A 21,635-nucleotide genomic window follows, 5' to 3' on the forward strand; every position below is an offset into this window, starting at 1 on the left:
CTTAAGTAGAAATGTCCTGGGAAAGGTCAGTTACACAATAAAATGTGGCCTAGTACACTTTTTAGGCAATCTGTAGGATCTGGGTATTACTATATTGTAGGTCAGGGCAGGTGTGCATCTCCTTCTGTCCCTTGCAGTGCAGATTTTAGAAATGAAAGCAAACCTAACATGAGTAGTTTCCCCAAGAGAAGGGCCCACCTAGGTTTCAGCTACACTGCAGAGCAATAATAAGGGGGAAAACCGTGGTTCAGGCTGGTCCCAGGTGGCTGAAGGTTTGAGAGCCGATGCCATGAGTGAGCAGAGGGCAAGAAGGCTTGTGTGCACATTTGAATACAAATAGGTGTGGGTTGGTGGGGAGAAGATGCGTACTGGCTCTTACAGGCTTAGCCCACTTCAATCAGGATAGCTGGGACTTTTGCTTATCCTGAAAACCTCACTTCTCTCTTTCACTCTTTCAGGGGAGACACTCTTGTTGGAATGTACCCAGTTCCCTTGGGCCTAAACCAGACTCCCTAGAATGCTAAAGACAACACCTTATTTGTACAAGAATTCTTAGCCCAGAATCCTGTGTTACAAAAAATGGAATGTCTTACAAAGTATTGAAAGCCAGGCAGAGGAGAAAGAGAGAGTTTCTCACGGAGGCAAAGGGAGAGGACCTCTGAGACAGAGGTGAAAAGAGAAACAGATACAGCAGGAAGGGTCTGGGTTATCAGAGGGGAGGAAAATAGAGAGTGTAGGGAAGTCTTGGAGAGCTGAGGAGAGAGAGAAAGAGACAGACAGAAAGGGACTTGATTTGACTCCCATAAGACTCCTGCTCAACATGGGGAGAAGCCCCTAGTAAGGTACCAAAGGGTGGTATTACCCACCATCCTGAGCTTGCTTGGAGCTACATGGCAAAAGATGTGGCTCCTGTAACCTCCAAGGAAGGAGCTGAAGGCTCTAATTGAACTGAGGTTATGTCCTGGTGGAGCCACATCTGAGCACCTAGATTCCTAGAAATAGCAGTGAAAATGACGTAGGAGAAGATAGCAATGAGCCAAATGAGAAGAAAAAGTGACAGCACATGGCCAAGCCTCCCACATTCACCAGTCCAGATGGTCAGAGAGAAGGGCCTCCTGGCTGGCTCGCCAAAATTTGTTGCTGAATTTGGTTTTCCAGATTCTTGGCTATGCCATGAGAAAAGAATTCAACAGCACAACACAGACAGAGCATGTAGATAGAAAATTTATGAGTACACACGCAGAGAAGAAGCATGCAGCCACCATCACAAGAGAATAGAAGGAAGAGGCCAATGGATTGATTTTTGACAAAGGCTCTGCCTTACCTGTGGAAACAATGAATCCATTGTCTTACTCCTGTCTTTCTTGGACCACCACTTAGTCCCTCCTCCCCACTTGCCAGGCCTCACCCTTACCATCCCTCCTACCTCTTTTCAACTCCTGATGGCATAGAAAGCAGATGCTCATGGTAGTTCAGGCAAACAATCATGAGGCATGCAGGACATATAGAGGGGTCATGGGTGACACATTTTCCAGATGCATACACCTTATTTATTTTACAACATCTTTATTCAATATAATTTCCCCTTCATAAACCACAGACCCAAGATCTCAGGATAACTGAACTAGGAACCTGACCTAAAAACTCTGTTCCTTATGCCATAAAAGACTTGCTCTTTGCATCCTAATGATATACAGTGGTATGATGGTGGTCATGTGAAAGTTTTTGCTGTGTACATATATATATATATTTTACTTTCAGGATGGAGACCTGCATATGGAATTTACAACATGTGGGTTTCTCTCTTTGGAGCTGTTTTGTGCTGTGCAGTCATGTTTGTCATCAACTGGTGGGCAGCTGTCATCACCTATGTCATTGAGTTCTTCCTCTATATTTATGTGACTTATAAGAAACCAGGTAAGATGAACAGGATTGTATAGTATGGTGTTTACAAAGGATTTTCTAATCACCCATTCATTCAACAAACATTTGTTGATAGTTTCTATGTGCTTTGGTGTGTCATATGTGCTGTGGATATTCATGATATGAGATATGATATGGGGTATGATATATGACAACTAATCTTATTGAGCACCTAGTGCCATATACTTATTTAATCCTCACAATAACATAATAAATTAAATATTATTAGTCCCATTTTACAGATGAAACTGGTTCAAAGAGTTGATCCCATGCCAAGGTGATAGTCAGGATGTGATGAAAATATTTTAACTAGAGTATATATGAAAACAAACCCTACAAACTTTTCATTATATCATCTCCTGTCTTTAATGTTCTAATGAATAAAATACAATACCTGTACTCAAGAGTCCACAGACCCTCACAGAATCAACTAATTACAGTACAATATAACTTCATGTCACACAGGAGAGTGACATAAAAATGCTGAGAAAGGGGAGGGAGTAATGAACTCTGGTTAGTCTGTCCAAGAAAACTTTCCTCGTCACGGTTTGTGTCCTCCAGGCCAAGTACACATTAAGCACTTAATAAATATTTTTTTCAAATAAATAAATAAGTTATGTTAAAAAATAAAAGGTGGGACAAGTCACGGTGGCTCAGCAGGCAGAGTTCTTGCCTGCCATGCCAGAGACCCGGGTTCATTTCTCAGTGCCTGCCCATGCCAAACAATTAATAATAATAAAAAATAAAAGATGACAAGGGAGTTAATTGAAAAGGGTCAGGAAGGGATATCCTGGGCAAAAGGAAAAGCATGAGTAAAGTCAAAGAAGCATACAAACACATGGCTTATCTGGGAAGCTGTTCACCAAGAGGGGGTACTCAGTGCAGGGGGAGAAGGGAAATGAGCCAAGCCTGAAACAGCAAATTAGTTAAAAAAGTGAAATATCATGCTAAAGGATCTGGGCATTGTTAGCAAGAAGAAGCTGCCATTGGTTATTAAATGGGAGAAAGTTAATTGGCTCTGAACTTGGGATGTCAGCCTTGGTTGAAACCAGTGAGAAGGATGGACTGAAGCAGGGAGGGATGAGAATCACAGAGTGTAAGACCAAGTGATACAGTCTCAGGAGCAGCCAGACTCAGAGTCATCCTTATGCCTCCCTCACCTTTCCTTCACTAGCCCACTTTTTTATTATTATTATTATTACTTTATATATTTTTAATATCAGATATAATTTACAAACAATAAAATCCCCCCTCCCTTTTAGAAGGGCAGTGTATACATTTTGACAGAGTTACACAGTATAGTAACCCCCTCCTCCATCAAGATTTAAACATTTCCATCATCGCCCAAAGTTCCCTCATACCCCTTTTGTAACCAAACTCTTCCTGCCACCTCCTGGCAACCACTTTTCTTATTTCTGTCCCTATGGTTTTGCTTTTCCCAGAATATCGAATATGTAGAATCATGCTGCCTTTATGTATACCTTCTTTCACATAATGTTACACTTTTGAGATTCATCTGTATTGTTGTATGTCTAAGCGGTTTTTTCTTTCTTGTTGTTGGGTAGTATTCCATTTTATGGATATATCATGGATTTTAAAAAAATACAGTCATGGATGATGAACCTTTGGGTTGCTTCTGGTTTTGGATGATTATGTATAAAGCTGCTATGAACATTTACAGATGGGACTTTGTGCGGACTTATGTTTTCATTTCTCTTGGGCGAATATGTAGGAGTGGGATTTCCAGTTGTATAGAAAGTGTAAATATAACTTTATAAACAACTGCCAAACTGTTTTCCAAAGTAACAGTACTATTATACTTTCCTCCCAGCAATGTATGAGAATCCCAGTTGCTCTGCATCCTTGTCAGCACTTAGTATTGTCAGTTGTTTGTTTCAATGTAATTCTAACAGATGTATGGTGCTATATCATTGTGATTTTAATTTGGATTTTTCTAATGACTAATGATATTGAGTATCCTATTTGCCATTTATGTATCTCCTTCTGTGGAATGTCTGCTTAAAGCTTTTCTTATAAGAATAAAGTTTATCATAAGGCTTTTATCAAAATAAAATGATCCAAGGAAGATTAGACCTGCTATGTAGTCAAAACTTAATCAATATTAATCTTCTTTATCTCCAGAGAACTATCCCTTGGCATTTCCTTGACTCCAAGAGCAAGACTGGGGAACATTAGACTCTGCCTGCCAACTGGGACATGCCATCTGCATGTTCCTCTGAGGGACTATCTCAAAATTTAGAGAATCCATTTAGTAATTAAATTTGTTTTTAAAAAGGCAAGGGATTCTTATGCTCCCCTGCATTATTACATAGCTTAGATCCTAAAACAACAAATTAAAATACTTGTGACAGAAACTTGACCCTTTTCAGGGACATCCAGAGCTGTCTTTGTTCAGTTTTACTATTAAAACTATAAAGATTACTGCCCACAGACTGTGTACCCGGTATGCCTCCTTTCTTTTCAATTTAAGAATTTATGGAGACCTCTTGAATTGGCTCATGACCATTCTCCCACCTATCTGCCTGCAATAGGATCATCACACAGCCTGTCACACCGAGAAAGGTTTCTAAGGCTATAGCTTTGTGGTCTCTTCCTGATCTGTAAAGTCTCACTTCCAGGGATTCATATCATGTTTGTAGAAGGGCATGATGCTTTTTCTAGGAAACGCTACAGTACATTTTCTCTAATTTGGGCACTCATCCACCACTAACATAGCCAAGGAATATCATAGAAGGAAATGGCTTGTAAAAATTATTCACAGTGTCCAAAGGAAAGGTCAGTGCTTTTTATGTCAATTTCTTCTTTCGTCTACAGATGTGAACTGGGGCTCCTCCACACAGGCTCTTTCCTACGTGAGCGCGTTAGACAATGCTCTAGAATTAACCACAGTGGAAGATCATGTGAAAAATTTCAGGTAAAGCTGGCTTCTCAGGCAGCTGCTGTTGCCCCACATTAGAGGTGGCTTTCTCTTATGGGAGACAAATGTACCAGAGCAGTTATAAGCTTTATGGGTATATTCTAAAAATAAGCCATCACACAAATCTGCCGCGTTGTATGTTCTCCTGCATATGAGTGCTTCTTCTCTTCTACGCTGAGCTATGCCCGCCCCCAACAATCACCCCTCGTAATGCCAAGAGCCACACCCCCTAGGTAAGGAGATCGACAGGTAACGTAAGTGATGTAATTTTAGAGAGATCTCCCCAAATCCCCACAGACTTTAGTCACTGGAGTTATTTCCCATAAGCATAAGGTTCTGTGGCTTACAGAATTATCTTAGGAGAAGTAACGCTTTAAGCTCGTCATTATTATTCCATCCTTATTATGAATGGAACCTCAAAAGACAAGCTTGAAAAGAGGATGAAGGAAAATACTGGTTGGAGAGGGACAGGTTGGATCGGGGATTTGGGGTAAGGTAGTTTTCTGAAAAAAAAGGCAAGGAAAACCCAATACCGCCTTTTCCTTACTGCATACTTTTGGACATCACTAACGAAAGTAAGAACACAAAGATGGCAAGCTGAACAGGCTGATGACTCAAGAATTCTGGTGGGATACCTAAGAAATAATTGGGGAAGCTGTTGCCGAGCATTCTATACCTGCCGTTCGCATCTGGTGTTGTTCTGGGTTCACTGGTTTCTCACAATGGCCAATTCTCCATCTGTTTTTCTCCATTTCCAGGCCGCAGTGCATTGTCTTAACAGGGGCACCCATGACAAGGCCGGCTCTGTTGGACATAACTCACGCTTTTACCAAGAGCAGTGGCCTTTGCATCTGCTGTGAAGTCTTTGTGGTAAGAGTCACTTCATCCAAGGAAGGTGCTTTTTCCTCCCTGCTCACCTTGTGTTGTTTCCGGTGGGCAGAGAAAGTGCGTGCAGTGATAGGAGAATAACAGGGCAGTCTGGACAAGAGTCTTTTCCTTGATTCATAGAACAAGGACTTGTAAGACCCTTGTATCCTGAATTTAAACAAATGCTTGAGATGTGTTTTAGACTTCATAGGAGACCAGCTAAAAAGTGATAAATCCTTCCAAATGATAGCCTTGCGGTTAAGAAGAAGAGAACTGGCTCTGAAATAAAATGAAGGCCCTTCGGGTGATAACTGACCATGGAAATATAAAGGGATGGAATAAGCAAGATGAAAGAATTACCACATAAATTAACTGATCAGGAGAGAACCAGACATGATGGCCTTAAATGATAGCCCATAGAATTTAGGTTAAATATTTAGATGTACATGCTGCTGCTGCAGATGTCCGGGTAATTAAACCAACTTTTCCATGCCTTAGATAAACATTTAAAGCTGATCTCCGTTTAGGTAGTAGGTGGTGGACTAATAATAACTTATTGGCAGTTTTCTATGTAGTACTCAAAGTAGGTGCAAAAAATTTAACCATAATTATTGGCCAACCTGGAAAGTGTAAATAAAATATGAAAATATTATAAAATAATTTAGACCTCCTAATTCACCTACCTCTACTTACTTTCAATGTTTTCCCATAACTTTCTCTCTCTTGCTCTCTTAATCTTTATATTTCTGTCTCTGTCACATGCACACCTACCCAACTCAAAATTTCCAGCTAATTTGATGTATTTTTACGGTGCATACTTATTCTTCAGAGCATTTTCCTACAGTTTCTCTTATTTGATCCTTATCACATTTTACTCAGTGAGGAAAAAAAAAAGAAAAGTGCTGTTCTCATTTTACAGATTGAGAAAATGAGCTTCAAGAAAATTAAATTCTTGCACAGGGTCACATGGCAAGAAAATGGCAGAACCAGGATTTCGATCCCGGCCACCTGATGGTCTGCTGCCTTACACCATGTGAAGGAAGCCTTAGCAGACCCATGTCCTTGGGTGTGCTGTTAGAATCAGGCACCCTTACCTAAACGTCTAATGCTCACCAAGAAATAGGGCTTTCAGGAAGTTGTGTGAACCTGGCCTAGTTGACTGTGTCATAATGCAGGGGATCAATTTGCTACATGCCATCATGACAGCACTTAAGCATCTTTTCACATCTAGCAATATTCCTAATGCTGTATGAGGCAAGTTGGCTATCTTTTCTCTCCTCTCAGTACTTAGTATGATAGAAACTCAAACCATATAACTCAATGCAATTATCTAGTAAGATGTGGAAGGAATTCCACTGGCAGGCTAAGTAATGACCAGCAGTGACTCCAGAGGACTTTTAGCGATCTGATCAAGTGTGTTTCTCTCTTATTATCAACTTTGGTTCCCTGGATTAGTGGATTTCATTTTGGCCAATATAATATAGGAGACGGTTGTGATGGACTAAGCAATTTGAGGTGTTTTTCTTCTCCAACAGTTTAGAGAAAACTTAGTTTAGCAGACCTTAAAAAAAAAAAAAATCCTTAGGGCAGGAGAAATGAACTGTGAGTATAAAGGATCATTTATTGGCAAGGGGGAAAAGGTTCTTTCTGTAGAGACAAGCAATGTTGCTTTTAATTAACCCTTTGCTGCTTTAACTATAATCAGAGGGTATGGTCTGCAATATCATTTCACTTGAAGTAAGTCCCTGAGTGTGTGCCTCCACCAGACCTGCTTGTTTGATGGGTATATTGGACCACATGATATGTTACAGTACTGATCTCTCTGAGTAGGGTCCAGGAGTCTTGCTTTCAGTTGCCGAGGTTCTCTTGTGGGTAGAAGATAGTTATGCATCAGTTAATGACTTTCTAGTTAGTTACTTTCTGTGAGCTTCTGGGGCTGTGATTGCTGCCAGCATTTTTAGGCTCCAAGCTCTGTCGTCAATCATCTTTGCAAAGGAACAGATGGAAGGGGAGAAGGGAGAGGCCCACACACCATTAGAAAACTGTCTCCAAAAGCACGGTCATAGTTGGTTAGGCCAGCCTTGTGGAAAATGTTGAATTGTAGTGATGATAAGTGGATAACAATTTAGCTTTTAACTCTAGGAAGCTGGTGCATGGGCTTTTGAGACAGTCGAGTTCTCAATCACTATTTTGCCACCTATTTGCTGTGAGTTCCATAGGCATGTAACTTAGTCTCTCTGTACCTCGTTTTTTTTTTTTTTTTCAGTTGTAAGATGGGAGTGACAATGGCGCCTTTGCCCATATGAAGTGAGCTTTCTAGTACTCTGCTCAGGGTCTGAAGCATAATAAATGCTCAGTTCCCATTGTTACTGTTGACAGTGTTATTATCATCACTGTTATCAGTATACCATAATCACTATAAGGCATTCCAGAAATACGCTAACCTCAACAAAAATCCAAAGCATCCTCTCTTAGAAAGATCAGATCCAGACAGTGGATATTGGACTTTTTAGGTATCCCACAGTTTGATCATGATGGAACAGTCGAATGTGTGCTCCCACCCGACTGATGATGGGACAGCAGGCTCTGTGGTCTGTCCCTTCGGCTGGGCTTTGGTTATTTGGAGTACTAGCTTGAAGTGTGGTTTCAGTGCCAGGAAAAAGCAAGACCCAGTGCTCATTGGCATTTTTGATGCTGGTGTGTAGAGGGGAAGCAAGTGGACACAGTTGCCATTTCATGTATCAGAGACATTTTCAAAGGGCTAGAGATCATGGTCCTAAAAGCTGCTGAAATTGACATGAAGATAGTTATTCTTTTAGCAGGGCTTAACCTCCCACCGTGGCCTTCCAACTGTCTGACTCAATTCGCCTATCAAAGCCTAGTCCTCCCCACTTCTTGCCTTTTTCCTATTCTGTCTAAAGATTTTAGATGAGAAACTCATCACAAGACAAATTTGGTGTTCCTTTATAAGAAATCTGGCTCAGTGACTTTTATAAAAATGTTTATTCTTCTCCTTGGAGTTACCATATAATAAATCTGTGGCATACTTACATCCCAAAAAGGCTTTAAATACAGCATGTAAATAATTTTGTTCTTCTTTTGTGCCTCATTTCTATCATGGTAAGGCTGGAGGAAATTGGATTCCATCTTCTAGTAGCCCCTCGGATTTCTGAGCATAGCCATGTTCAGCAGCATCAGTAACAGGCAAGCATTAAGTCAAGGGCTGTAAGTTTCCACTAATTCTATCCTCTGTGCCATGACATAAGTAAACCACTGCCTTTGTCAATCAGTTTCTTCAGTTACGCCTTTCATAGTAGATTGAGAGATAGTAAAACAATCATTGCAGATAACTTAGTTTGGATTTATATATCCAATCCTCTGGGTAGACTGGTTCAGTTCTAAAAGTCTCACAATGTCAATTCATATTTCCTGTGTAAGAAAGCATCATACTTCAGTTGTCATTCACTCATATACTTCTCAGTTTTGCATTCAAGAGCAGTTTTGTTTATTAAAGCAAACAAAAAACAGATACACTTTTAAAGATGGCAAGTTGATCCATCTTTAAAATCTTAAAATCCATCTTTAAAAGATGGTCAGGGAGAATGCAAATCAGGTGAGTCCATTATTGTCAACACATGTGCCACAGACCTCTTTTCTAAATTTTCTTTGTCCTAAAATTGCAAGAAGTTTCAGGTCTACAGTGGTATCTTTCATTAAGTATATTGCGTTGTGCTGGTGGTTGAAAATAAAGACTGTTTTTAGGTCGCTTCTATATTTTATCTTGAAAAACTAAGAAAAATATTAGATTGAATCATATGAATTGACATTTTTGTAGGTCATAAAGTGTTGAGTGTCAGTAGTTTCATATGGGCAGCTACATAGAATAAAACGACTCCCATAGCTCTCCTAATTAAGAACTGTTAACATTTTTGCCATAGTTGCTTCCACTCATTTTTTAAATGAGGAAACCATTACAGATCAAGCGAAAGCCCCCTTTCTGACCACCCGAGCTATCTTCCTCACCAAAAGGAAATACTGTCATAAGTTTTATGGATATTCATCCAGTTATTTCACATATATGCACTGTGCTGGTTTGAAAGGAAGTATGCCCCCTAGAAAAGCCATATTTTAATCAAAATATCATTTCGTAAAGGTAGAATAATCTCTATTCAATACCGTATGTTTGAAACTGTAATCAGATCATCTCCCTGGATGACGGGATTTAGTCAAGAGTGGTTGTTAAACTGAATTAGGGGACGACATGTCTCCACTCATTTGCGTGGATCTTGCTTGGTTTATTGGAGTCCTATAAAAGAGGAAATATTTTGGAGAATGAGAGATTCAGAGAGAGCAGAGAATGCTGCAGCACTACGAAGCAGAATCCACAAGCCAGCGACCTTTGGAGATGAAGAAGGAAAATGCCTCCTGGGGAGCTTCATGAAACAGGAAGCCAGGAGAGAAAGCTAGCAGATGATGCCTTGCTTGCCATGTGCCCTTCCAGCCGAGAGAGAAACTGTTGACTGTGTTCGCTATGTGCCTTTCCAGATGAGAGAGAAACCCTGAACTTCTTCGACCTGCTTGAACCAAGGTATCTTTTCCTGGATGCCTTAGATTGGACATTTCTATAGACTTGTTTTAATTGGGACATTTTCTCGGCCTTAGAATTGTAAACCAGCAACTCATTAAATTCTCCCTTTTAAACGCCATTCTGTTTCTGGTATAGTGCATTCCAGCAGCTAGCAAACCAGGACATGCACCAAGATGTAGCTCTATTTTGAGCAATGTTCCTCCTGTTCTTTAATCATTCATTTTCCTCTTCTCTCATTATAAAGATAAAAAGAAATAGCTTTGGACCATCTTCGTCATGCAGGTCCCTTGTAATGAAATTTCACCCTTACTGTTTCCCTTTTTCTTCTTGCTGAAAATTTATAAAAGATTGTAATTAAACCTGTAACTCCCTTTGAATTAAAAAAAAAAGTTCTCAAGAAAACTGAGAAGACAAGTGTTCTAGTCTGCAAGCTGCCGGAATGTGATATAACAGAGCTGGAATGGCTTTTTAAAAAGGGAGTTTATTAAGTTGCAAGTTTACAGGTCTAAAACAGTGGAAATGTCCAAAGTAAGGCACCAACAAGAGGTTACCTTCACTCAAGGAAGGCCAATGAAGTTTGGGGTTTCTCTCTCAGCTGGAAGGACACATTGCAAAATCTACTAATTTTCTCACCTGGCTTCTTGTTTCATGAAGGTCCCCCGGCAGCATTTTCCTTCTTCATCTCTAAGAGTCTCTGGCTGTGTGGCTCTCAACCTTTTTCTAAAATGGTTCCCTCTTAAAGGTCCGTAGTAAACAGCCCCACCTTTACATGGGTGGAGACACATCTCCATAGAAACAGTCTAAGCAAAAGTTACCATCCACAATTGGGTGGGCCACATCTCCATGGAAACAGTCAACATGCTCCCACCAGCAATACTGAATGAGGATTAAAGGACATGGCTTTTCTGGGGAACATAATAGCTTCAAACTGGCACAATAAGGGACTTCTAATTAAGGCATAATGGAGGACAGTTAAGGCACTGATGACCTCACAAAAACTAAAATTCTCCTTTTCTCTTCCATCTCTAACTTCCTCCTAATCCAACCTTTATACCCACCAAAAAGCAAATGCATTCTTTTTACATGCATTTATTTTCCTTTTGTCAATAAGACTCTCCCATGACTTTAATAAAATAGTGACGTGACCAAATACATAAAGAATGGAATGACCTAGGAGTGGGTATCAGGAAGCATGGTGAGATGATATATGGACTGAATCAAAAGGAAGAAAATTCCCTTTCCCACAGTTCCAGAGCAGCAATGAAAGCAAAGACAGAAAAATAAGACTTTTGGTGTTCTGAAAAATAAAAGTTGGAAATAACAATGTGCTTTGCCCAATTCCTCAAGTTGATTCTAATGATGTCAAAGCTCCTTTGCAAACTCTTTCTTTGTCATAATATTCATTTATTTGAAGCCACCTCACATCGACTTCTTCTCCAGACTGGATAATTATAAATTCTTACCTTTTTCTCAATTAGTATCAAAATTAGAATATATATACAAGATTTTTAAAGCTTCTTTGTCTATTCAAATCCTAAATTAATTTATGTACTCATACTTTGGATCTTAACTGAATCTAATCACTATAATATTTTAACTGGGTGGTTAAATCCATTTTTGTGGCTATGACACATCTGGATGTTGAATAATTATCTTCCAGGGTGCCTTCCCTCTTTGTTTTCCTTACTACTACAATTTGTATTGCAACCTTGCCTTACATTAGTATGTGTGCTACAAGGATGTTATCATCGCTCTTAGCAAAGAGAGATTCTGCATGAAATATTTTTATGACTTCTCGATATGGCAAATTTGGGTATTAAAGTAAATCTCTCTGTCACAATTAATCTTTAATCTGGATTTTTGTAAGACTAATAAATATACATTAGACTGTATTTATTTAAATAAATGCCAGTTTCCCCAGGGGCTCACAGTCACTATGGTGCGCTCAGTATACTCATGGTCCAACATCTTTCCTGACTGTTGATTTTTCCTCTATCTCATGAACGCTGGTACCATTGAGCTTCCTTGCACAAAATATTCCTTCTTTCTTTTGCAATTGATGGGGGCTAGAAAGGACCAAAGAAGTGGTGCAATATGACTGTCTGGATGCCTGAGCTAAATTTGATCTCTGGTGATGCACCTTTCCTCAGGCTAAGTCTTTTGGTGTCTTAAATACACTCCCCATCTCTCTACCTCCTCTACCTTCATTGAAAGTTCTCATTTTTAAACTTTAATGTAAGTCATCCAAGTTGTTTTGAAAAGTTGACAGTTTCTACAAACAATCTTGAAAAAAAAGTGCATAAAGAATCTGATCTAATTTAAATAGAATATTAAAGTGGAAAGGGCCCCAGAGATCATCTAGACCAGTGCTATGCAATGGAAACGTAAAATATAATTTAAATGTTCTAGTGGCCACATTAAAAGAACAAAAAGAAACTGTAAAATTAATATCAATAATATATTTTATTTAACCCAATATATCCAAAATATTATATTTCAACATATAACCAATATAGAAGTATTAGAGATAGTTTGCATTCTCTCTTTTTTATTTTTGTACTAGGGCTTCAAAATCCAGTATGTTTTTTTACACTTCCAGCATCTCTTAGTTTGAGCTAGCCACATTTCACGTGCTGAAAACCACATGTATCTAAGGGTTATCCTACTGGGTCATGCTGATCTAAGCCATTTACTTATTTTCATGGATGTAGAACCTGCATCAAGACAAGTGATATATACCCAGAGTGGCAGCTAGTTAGAGGCAGAGCCAGATCTAAACCCTGCATCCTGATTCCCAGTTCAGTGCTCTTTCAGCTCCGTAGTAGAAACAGCACAGCGGTAGAATTAGGTTTGGGACTTCAAGGAGGTTGTGAGCACTCTTTTAAGATAATAAAAATCAACTTTTGATGAGCACCTGCTGTATTTCAGGAATTTTACTTTATCATTACTACTTAAAACAACTTTGTGGAATATAGGTTTTTTAAATTTTTTTTTTTGGTGGGGAGGGTGCTGGGTGAATGGTCCAGAAATCCAACCCAGGTCTCTCACATCAGGATAGAGTTTTTAATATGTTTTCAGTATAAGTTATCAAAACTCAGAGATAATCGATTATTGCAGAAATGGCCAAGGTTAGACTGGAAGCCCGTTCTGTCTGACCAAAAAGTCAGGACTTTTTCTTTTTTTTTTTTTGCATTCAGTTCAATTCTCTTTCTCTCCTATCCAAGATTCTCTAATAGAGAGTCCAAATGTGGTCTGAGGACCAGCAGCAGCCATACCATATCACCTGGAAGCTTTTTAGAAATTCAGAATCTTGGGCCCCATCCCAGATCTACTGAAAGAGAATCTGCATTTTGTCAAGATCCAAGCCATTCATGTGAAACCTAAGACAATTCAACAAAATATGAAATCTCTCTTCAGTTGAAAGAATTTCCCAGAAAATAGTAGATTTACACCCTGCCAGGCACATAACAAACAAAAACACTTTTTGAATTGAACTGAAACATAAGAAGGAAAGAGCTAGCTTGAGCATTTAAGGAAGGAGAAACACAAATAGTTTCAGGAACTCAAATCTTGAAATTACAAAATGCCTCATCTCCAACCACAACCCCTACCCCTTTCTCTTTTCATCTCCTCCATTCTTCTTATCTCGTCGGCATGTGAACTTTTGTTCCCACCAAATACATAGAGTAAGAGGGAAATGTTCATTTATTTGAATGGAAGTGTGTCAACATAACATAGGGGAAAGTGGTACAAGGGCATTCTTATGACACGCAAAAACCAATGAATCAGCCTAATAGAATTGTCAGGATATGGTAGTTCATGGCAGAATTTGCAGCTCACATCATGTTCCGGCTCCCGAGAACTCTGTCCATTTCTTGAAATTGGGCTCTAGCTGAGATTTCCTTCACATTGCAAAAAGTGGCTCTTGCTATTCAGAGGTTGATTGTGTATTTACTCTGAGCCTGTTCAATCACATTTGCGGTATTTTCCTCATGTGCCATGATGCCCTCGGCTCTTCCTTTCGTTCAGAATGAGGCAGTTAATTAAGCAGGTGTTAATAACTCCAGTCATTTTGGGTGGAAAGTGAATAATGTGAGAAGCATAGATCCTCTCCAAAAGGTTGAATCTGTGTGAACCCTGTTTAGTGAGGTGTTTTTCCCTCTTTCCCATTTCTTAACTCAGTGGGGCATTGCCAGCTATTTTTGTCCTTTAGAAAACAACAGCAGTGTGATGTATAATAGCAGGGCTTCTAACCAATATTTCATTGTGTCGTACAGGGACCGCGCAAGCTGTGTGTAAAGGAGATGAACAGTGGCATGGCGAAAAAGCAGTCTTGGCTTATAAAGAACAAAGTCAAGGCTTTTTATGCTGCGGTGGCAGCAGACTGTTTCAGAGATGGTGTGCGAAGTCTCCTTCAGGTAAGGCCGGCAGTGAGGGAATGCGTACAAAGGCAAATGACAATTAGCACTCCATGTTAATGAGGCTCCTGAAGCTAATGGATCTTCGATCACAGATCAGTGCAGATGGTTCAGGAATTTCATTAGAATTCCCGAGGCTAGGCAATGCTAAAACAAAAGGAGAGACTTCTTCTGCCGAGGCGCTATGAATTATACACAGGAAATGAAAACGAGGCTGCCTTTGGCCACCAGCATATGTTCTGTCCACATACTTATTGAAATGCAAATTTGTTCTGGTCGACGACATTTACATTTAGGATCTTATTAAAACTTTGAACTATTTTTGCATCTCATGCTGCATATAGCAACATTCAAGTCAGGCATTCTTTTCCTTTTTTTTTACTTGCAATTGATATGAGGGCAATCGTGAGACTCAACCAGCAAAATGCCTGGTGATCTGAGCATAAAATCTCCACGTTCCCCTAAATTATTTCCAGAAGGCTGAAGAAAATGTAATCATCTCTGCGGCTCAACACTAAAGCACAGTTCCCCTGCCTTTCCTCCCTTATTCTTTCTCTCCTATTCTTCCTTATCCTTTCTGTAATAAGTACATAAAATCCTTCCCTAGTTCTGATCTTCATAGTATATAGTGCCAGAGAATTCTTAAAGAATCTAAGAGATCCTCAGAAATTGTAGGACTTGGCTTTCTAATCATTTTGGTTTGAATATGGTTAAAAAGGCGCAATTCTGAGTATAATGGTACATTTGGCTTTCAGAGTTGCCATATTCAGGACTGTCAGAATTCAGGACTGCATCCAGATAGCTCTGATGCTTATGCAGGCAGGAAAGAAAAATATTGATTAAACTGTAATATTTTGGAGATTATGACTATTTGATGCATTCCATCTCTAATGTCCCTGAAGAGCACTTGCAAAGTAGCTGCACATGCAGACAAGCCATTTCTGAAAAACATATTACCCTCAATGAGCCTGTTTTCATCTGTTTTTAATTTGCTAAACCATGAAAGTAGATGCCATTGAAGATGTTGGTTTTTCTTTTAGTAGTCAGTCACTCTTCTTTTCAGTAGCTTTTTGGTTAAATATATTGGAAAAGTTACACGTTTAATGTAATATTTTCATGGAAGATTTGTAAAATAATAAAATTTTCAACTAGGAATGGGAGGACAGGCGAGGAATTAAAGTAGGGACAGAAAAGGCATAGGTATGGAAAAGAACCAAAGGGTCCTGGCAAAAGGACCAGACGGAGTGATAATAAAGGCAAACATTGCAATCACACCTGTTTGGATAAAGCCTTCTGTGCATCTGAGAAGTTTTGGAATAAATAACCACATCCCCCAGATATAGTATAGTCATGGTCAAGGTTACATCCATTCTTCTTTGGCAATGGTGAAGGTCAAATGAAAGTTCTAAGAAGCTGTTTTTCTACCGGTACTTTTCTAAGAGCAATATCCCAAATGTGGTGGAGAAAAAGTTTCTGGAATCCTCTTTCAGGGCCTATCTCCTCCCAACGTTCTGCTGCCCACCTCTCAAGTGTCCAGCTTTATGAATTTGTTTCACTGTTTCTATCAGCCGGAATGCCCTTCCTTCATTCTCTCTGCTCTCCCTATCTTTGCCTGTCAAAACCTAACCAACTTCCAAGACCAAGCACAAATGCCGCATCTCCGATGAACCCATTCATGAGCCCTCAACTGGAATTCAGGTTTTTTTTCCTTTGTGCTTCCATATGAGCTCCAATTGCTTTTAGACATGTATTAAAATTAACTGGGTGTATCTTGTCATCCTTACCTTATTATGCTTTTTGAGGTCAAAGAACACAGCTTGCTAGTCTCCCAAAGCATCCAACATAGCACTTTACAATTAATGCCTGCTCAACAATATTGCCAAGTTAAATTGAACTAAACAAAACCATATCCAATCATCTAATGGAGAGAACAAAACTTCTGATATGGATGATGCTTATTAATGGACACTGCCATACATGTGGATTAAGTTCTGGAAACATATTACCCAGCTGTGTTACTCTTCAACAAATAATATACGTACGGATTTCAGTGATCCTTATATATAGGAATTTTCCAAACATGGATTTATTGCTAATGACATTATGGATAGAACAGGTGGACAGCTTTGAACCACCAAGTTACAACATGCACACCAACAGCTAACCAGCCTTCACTTGATTTTAAATTATTAAACCATTTTAATGAGTGTGTCAGAAGAAATGCAGATGACTGCTAATTTAGAAAAGCTACATTTCTGTCATCTAAAATCCATTTATGGCTGAGATGATTTAGAGCTAATCTTTCTATTTTATGCTTGGGCTCGAGCATGAAGGACGTGCACTAAAATGTAATCTAATCTTCAGAATCTGCAGAACATTACTCCGGTGCTCTTCTGAGCATTAGTTTTCATTTGCGGCAGTGGTTTCGGAGTATGGTAAGGGTTGCCCATGTTTATGTGTCCTGTGTTCAGGCCTCAGGCTTGGGAAGAATGAAACCAAACACTCTGGTGATTGGATATAAACGAAACTGGAGGAAAGCTCCCTTAACAGAGACTGAGAACTACGTGGGAATCATACAGTAAGTGATGGCTTTCAAGATGTATTCTTGTTTATGAAGCGCTAGCCAGGGCAGTATGGAGTCGACACCGCTGTGCCAGATTCCATTGTCTGACGTGAGCACGCTTCCCCGTTCCTCTCAATTCCTTGCCAAAGTGAAAATACCACCACCAATAATTGAACTTGAGGGAATCGGAATGTTGGAGGATGCAGGGAGGGAAAGATATCACTGTCAAAGCGAAAGGTAAACATTTAGAATTACAACGCTGAAACCTATTGATGAGATTAAAAGCAAGGACAGCTAGTTAAGGGAGGATTTTTTTTTTGCTTTCAAAACACGTGAGATCTTGCGGTGGCTGCTGCGCTCTCCATTTCAGTTGTCTTCTTCTGAGGCATGGATAACATGTCTAAGACCCGATGACCTCACATTTCCCTCTGCTGATATGGGGAGCTGGATGCTGGGTGCCTCTAATGTGTAGCAGGATTGGTTTCTGCATAGGACGTGAATTTTAAATGCCCTGGGACGTATCAGACCTAAACATTTGAAGAGTCTTGGGGTAGAGGTAACAATGATAGTTCTCATTATGTGCCAGGTGCTGAGTGAGCATCCTTGTCATGAATCATTCATTTCTCACAAGAAGTCTTTGAAATAAGAATTATTGTTGTCCCGTTTTACAAGTAGAGAAACAGACATTAAAAATGAAATAACGTGCTGAAAAGAATTCAGTAAGGGGCAGAATTGGGATTCCAACCCAGGAGCATCCAAATTCAAACCAAACTCATAGCTACAGTGCTCTGCTGCATCCCAAAGTAAAAATACATACAAACAGTATTACCTGGCTTCATTCCTTTTTTTGAATCAGAGAACACAAGCACTATACATAAAGAGAGAGGCAGGGTGTCCTCAATGACCATTCTAGATAGTGGGCCTGTCCTCCAGGCTTGAAAATAATGAACCAGAATCCACCCAAGATTAGCTACACCCAACAGCCGTCTTTTGCATGAACAGGTCTGAAAATGGAAGGTTTCTTCCGCCTGAGGTCTGGCTTTGCTTTGCTCTCACAACTACTGTTGCACTTAAAAGTCCACACTACAAAATAAACAAAAACAAAAAGTCCATCCTACACAGGGAAGAAATCTTCACCCCTTCAAAGCAGGCATACGCTTAGTTCTTAATCAGGCTATTTCCTCTGCTCCCTGCTAGCATGAGCATCCCATTTATTATTATTTGGGAGAGATTTATGCAATGTAAAACAGTTGCATTCTATTATTAGTTTCACTGTAAAGACCCGTTCGAGAATGGTTTTCATCTTCCGAAGTTAAATGCATCACTCGGATCAAACAGAAATTTACTTAACAGTAGTTCTAATGTTGGGAACCTATGTAGTAAATGCATTTTCCTGGGTTGGGTTTCTCAGACATACAAAGCCTTGGTGCTATGTGCTGTCATTGGACTCCTGCTGGTCCAGGATTCTGATCAAGATCAGAATTTCACCAGCTCAGCCAACATCGTTCTGATACATTTAGAATCACAGCCTCTTACTGACCAGATATTCTTGGGGCTGGATTAAATCTGCTTTCTGTTGTTCAGACTCTTCAGTAAAATTTTATCCTCACCTCTGACAAGAAAGGAGGTAAAGGAAGAGAAAAAATAAGCACATAGGAAGAAGCATGTAAATCTTTGATCAGGCTGTCCATTATTTGATACAAAATTACCTGGGACAACTTCTAACCTCCCCACCCTCCCAAACGTACTAGTAATTCAAAGCAACCAAAATAATCCAACCCAGTAATACTGTACCAAGGATGCCTCTGGCTTTTACAATAAAGAATGGTTTTCTTGGTAATAAAGTTCAGACTTGTACTAGTATAAAATTGGCTGGCTTGATAAAGTTAAATGACTTTACTATCTTAGCAATGGGGTTAATATAGAAGGAAGATAACGGTATATTTGTATTATATCTTCCTTTCTAGTCTTTTTGTTGTTTATGACAAAGTAAAACACAGAGTTATTATTAACACACAGTATTATTACAATAATACAGTATTTTACCACTTTTCTTTGAATGAAAGGATTTAAAGGTCTGTAATATACTTCAGTGTAATTTAAATTTAATACGAATCTGTATTAGTTTTCTATGACTACTATAATAGGTTATCTTGAATTTAGTACCTTAAAACAACACAAACTTTTATCTTATAGTTCTATAGATTAAAAGTCTGACAGGGAAAACTAAAATCAAAGTGTGGGGCCAGCTACATTCCCTTCTGGAAGCTCTAGTGGAGAATTACTTTCCTTACCTTTTCCAGCTTCTAGTGCCTGCCCACATTTCTTGGCTTATAGCCCACTTCTTAAGCCAGTAAATGGCAATTTGAGTCCTTCTCTCATCACATCACTCTGACCTCCTCTCGTGCCTCTCAATTTCACATTCAGGGGCCTTTGTGATTACATTGAGCCCACTGATAATCCAGGATAAACTTCCCATTTTAAAGCCCTTAACTTAATCACATTTACAAAGTCACTTTTGTCATGTTAGGTAACATGTTCACTGCTTCCTGGGATTAAGACTTCGGGGGTCTATTGTTTTGTCTAACACAGAATCCAAATGTAGAACACATTGTCTATATTTTACAATCAAGAATAATCAAGGACTGACTTAACAGGAATTTGCTTTGTGGCAGCTTTTGCTAGAGTGGATCTGTTATGTAAAGTGATGATCATTTATGGTTTGAATTTTGAGTGGTTAGTCATATTAACCTGAACTTATTTATATCATTATCTGAAAATTCGCATTTACTTTGGCCATTGGAAACCTGGTTGCATAAACTAGAACAATCCCAGACTGCATTGCGTCTGGGAGGTGGTGATCCAACGGTAAGAAGTCCTGGGTTTCAAGTCCATAGAAGACTGAATAAAGGAATACCCGAGGAGAAAATTTAAAATAAACTCAAAGTATTAATTGGTTTGATTCTCTATTTGGGGCCAGAGAAAACATTCTACAGGAACAGAGATAAAAGCAAGAGAACTGCCTTTCCCTTCTAGATTATCTTATTCTATTGGCTTGAGTGCAGAGAAGGCACAACAACCATCTTTAAGGTGACTGTGAAAAAACATTGCTTCATATGTCCTGTCCAGAGTCAGTGATAAAAATTTCTTAGAGGAACTGGAAATATTTTTTACCAAGAACTCAATATCATAATTGTCATAGATGGATTCCTCCTCAAAGGATGGGAAGGTTGGCTATCAATTTCAAAGGTTCTTGGCAGCTTGAAAACTCTCTGTTCTAAATATTTTAGTAATTGTTTTGCTTATTTTATAAAGGAATCACTTATTTTGAAAGTATGTGAAAACCCCTTCATCAAAATTCTAATTGGTAGTATTATTTGAATAAATTGGCTCTAGAGTGAGTGATTTAGTTTCCTTTACCCAGAATATATTTTTAAAAGGCACATAGCTTTTTGTGTGTTGAAGACAGTTTGTTCCTCAAAAAGTTGAGCATAGAATTACTATATGACCCAGCAATCCCACTCCTAGGTGTGTACCCAAAAGAACTGAAATAGGGACTCAGACCGGTTCTTGTACATCGATGTTGACAACAGAATTATTCATAGTAGTCAAAAGGTAGAAACAACCATCTGATCATCTGTTGAAGGACAAGTGTCCATCAACAGATTAGTTGTGTATCTATACAGCTATAAAATGATATGAAGTTCTGCTACATTCTACAACATGGATGAACCTTGAAAATAATGGTGAGTGAAATAAGCCAGACAAAAAAGGACAAATATGATATCATTCTATTTATATGAGATACCTAGAATCAGAAAATTAACAAGCAGGAGATTAGAGGTTACCAGGTGGAGGGGGACGCGGGGGGAGAAGGGCTTACAATAACAGAGTTATTGCTTAATGGGTTCAGATTTTTTCTGTTGAAAACGTTTTGTAATGGATGGTGGTGATGGTAGCACAATCTTGTGAATGTAATTAATATCACTGAATTGTCCACTCAAAATGGTTGAAGTGGCAAATTTTATGTTAGAGATACGTTACCACAAAATTTTAAAAAGGCACAAGGGGAGAGCAAACATACAAACAGAAAAGGCTCCAGCTCTTAACTATATTCTAAAGTGTGAATTTTAATAGTTCAATTATACCACAATCCTAGAAGCAAATGTAATATTTGTCTCAAACTTGAGGATTAAAGGAACCATTTAAATCGCTAACCACTGCACTTCCCCTTTCAGTGACGCGTTTGATTTTGAGATCGGTGTGGTCATAGTTAGAATCAACCAAGGGTTTGACATCTCTCATGTTCTCCAGGTACAAGGTATGTGCTATTTTCAT

General features: G+C 39.1%; 1 protein-coding gene across 3 annotated transcripts in view; it reads left to right on the forward strand.

The window, feature by feature from the left end:
* Nucleotides 1–21,635, forward strand: part of SLC12A1 (solute carrier family 12 member 1) — a 95,940-nt gene that overhangs the window by 47,007 nt on the left and 27,298 nt on the right. For all 3 annotated transcript variants that reach the window (XM_077127797.1, XM_077127795.1, XM_077127796.1), the window contains exons 14-19: nucleotides 1,762–1,917; nucleotides 4,759–4,858; nucleotides 5,620–5,731; nucleotides 14,594–14,734; nucleotides 17,206–17,312; nucleotides 21,536–21,618. In XM_077127797.1, coding sequence (XP_076983912.1) covers nucleotides 1,762–1,917; nucleotides 4,759–4,858; nucleotides 5,620–5,731; nucleotides 14,594–14,734; nucleotides 17,206–17,312; nucleotides 21,536–21,618 — 699 coding nt within the window. The remainder of the gene's footprint in view (nucleotides 1–1,761; nucleotides 1,918–4,758; nucleotides 4,859–5,619; nucleotides 5,732–14,593; nucleotides 14,735–17,205; nucleotides 17,313–21,535; nucleotides 21,619–21,635) is intronic.

Source organism: Tamandua tetradactyla, chromosome 14 (assembly GCF_023851605.1).
Source record: "Tamandua tetradactyla isolate mTamTet1 chromosome 14, mTamTet1.pri, whole genome shotgun sequence".
Taxonomy (NCBI): domain Eukaryota; kingdom Metazoa; phylum Chordata; class Mammalia; order Pilosa; family Myrmecophagidae; genus Tamandua; species Tamandua tetradactyla.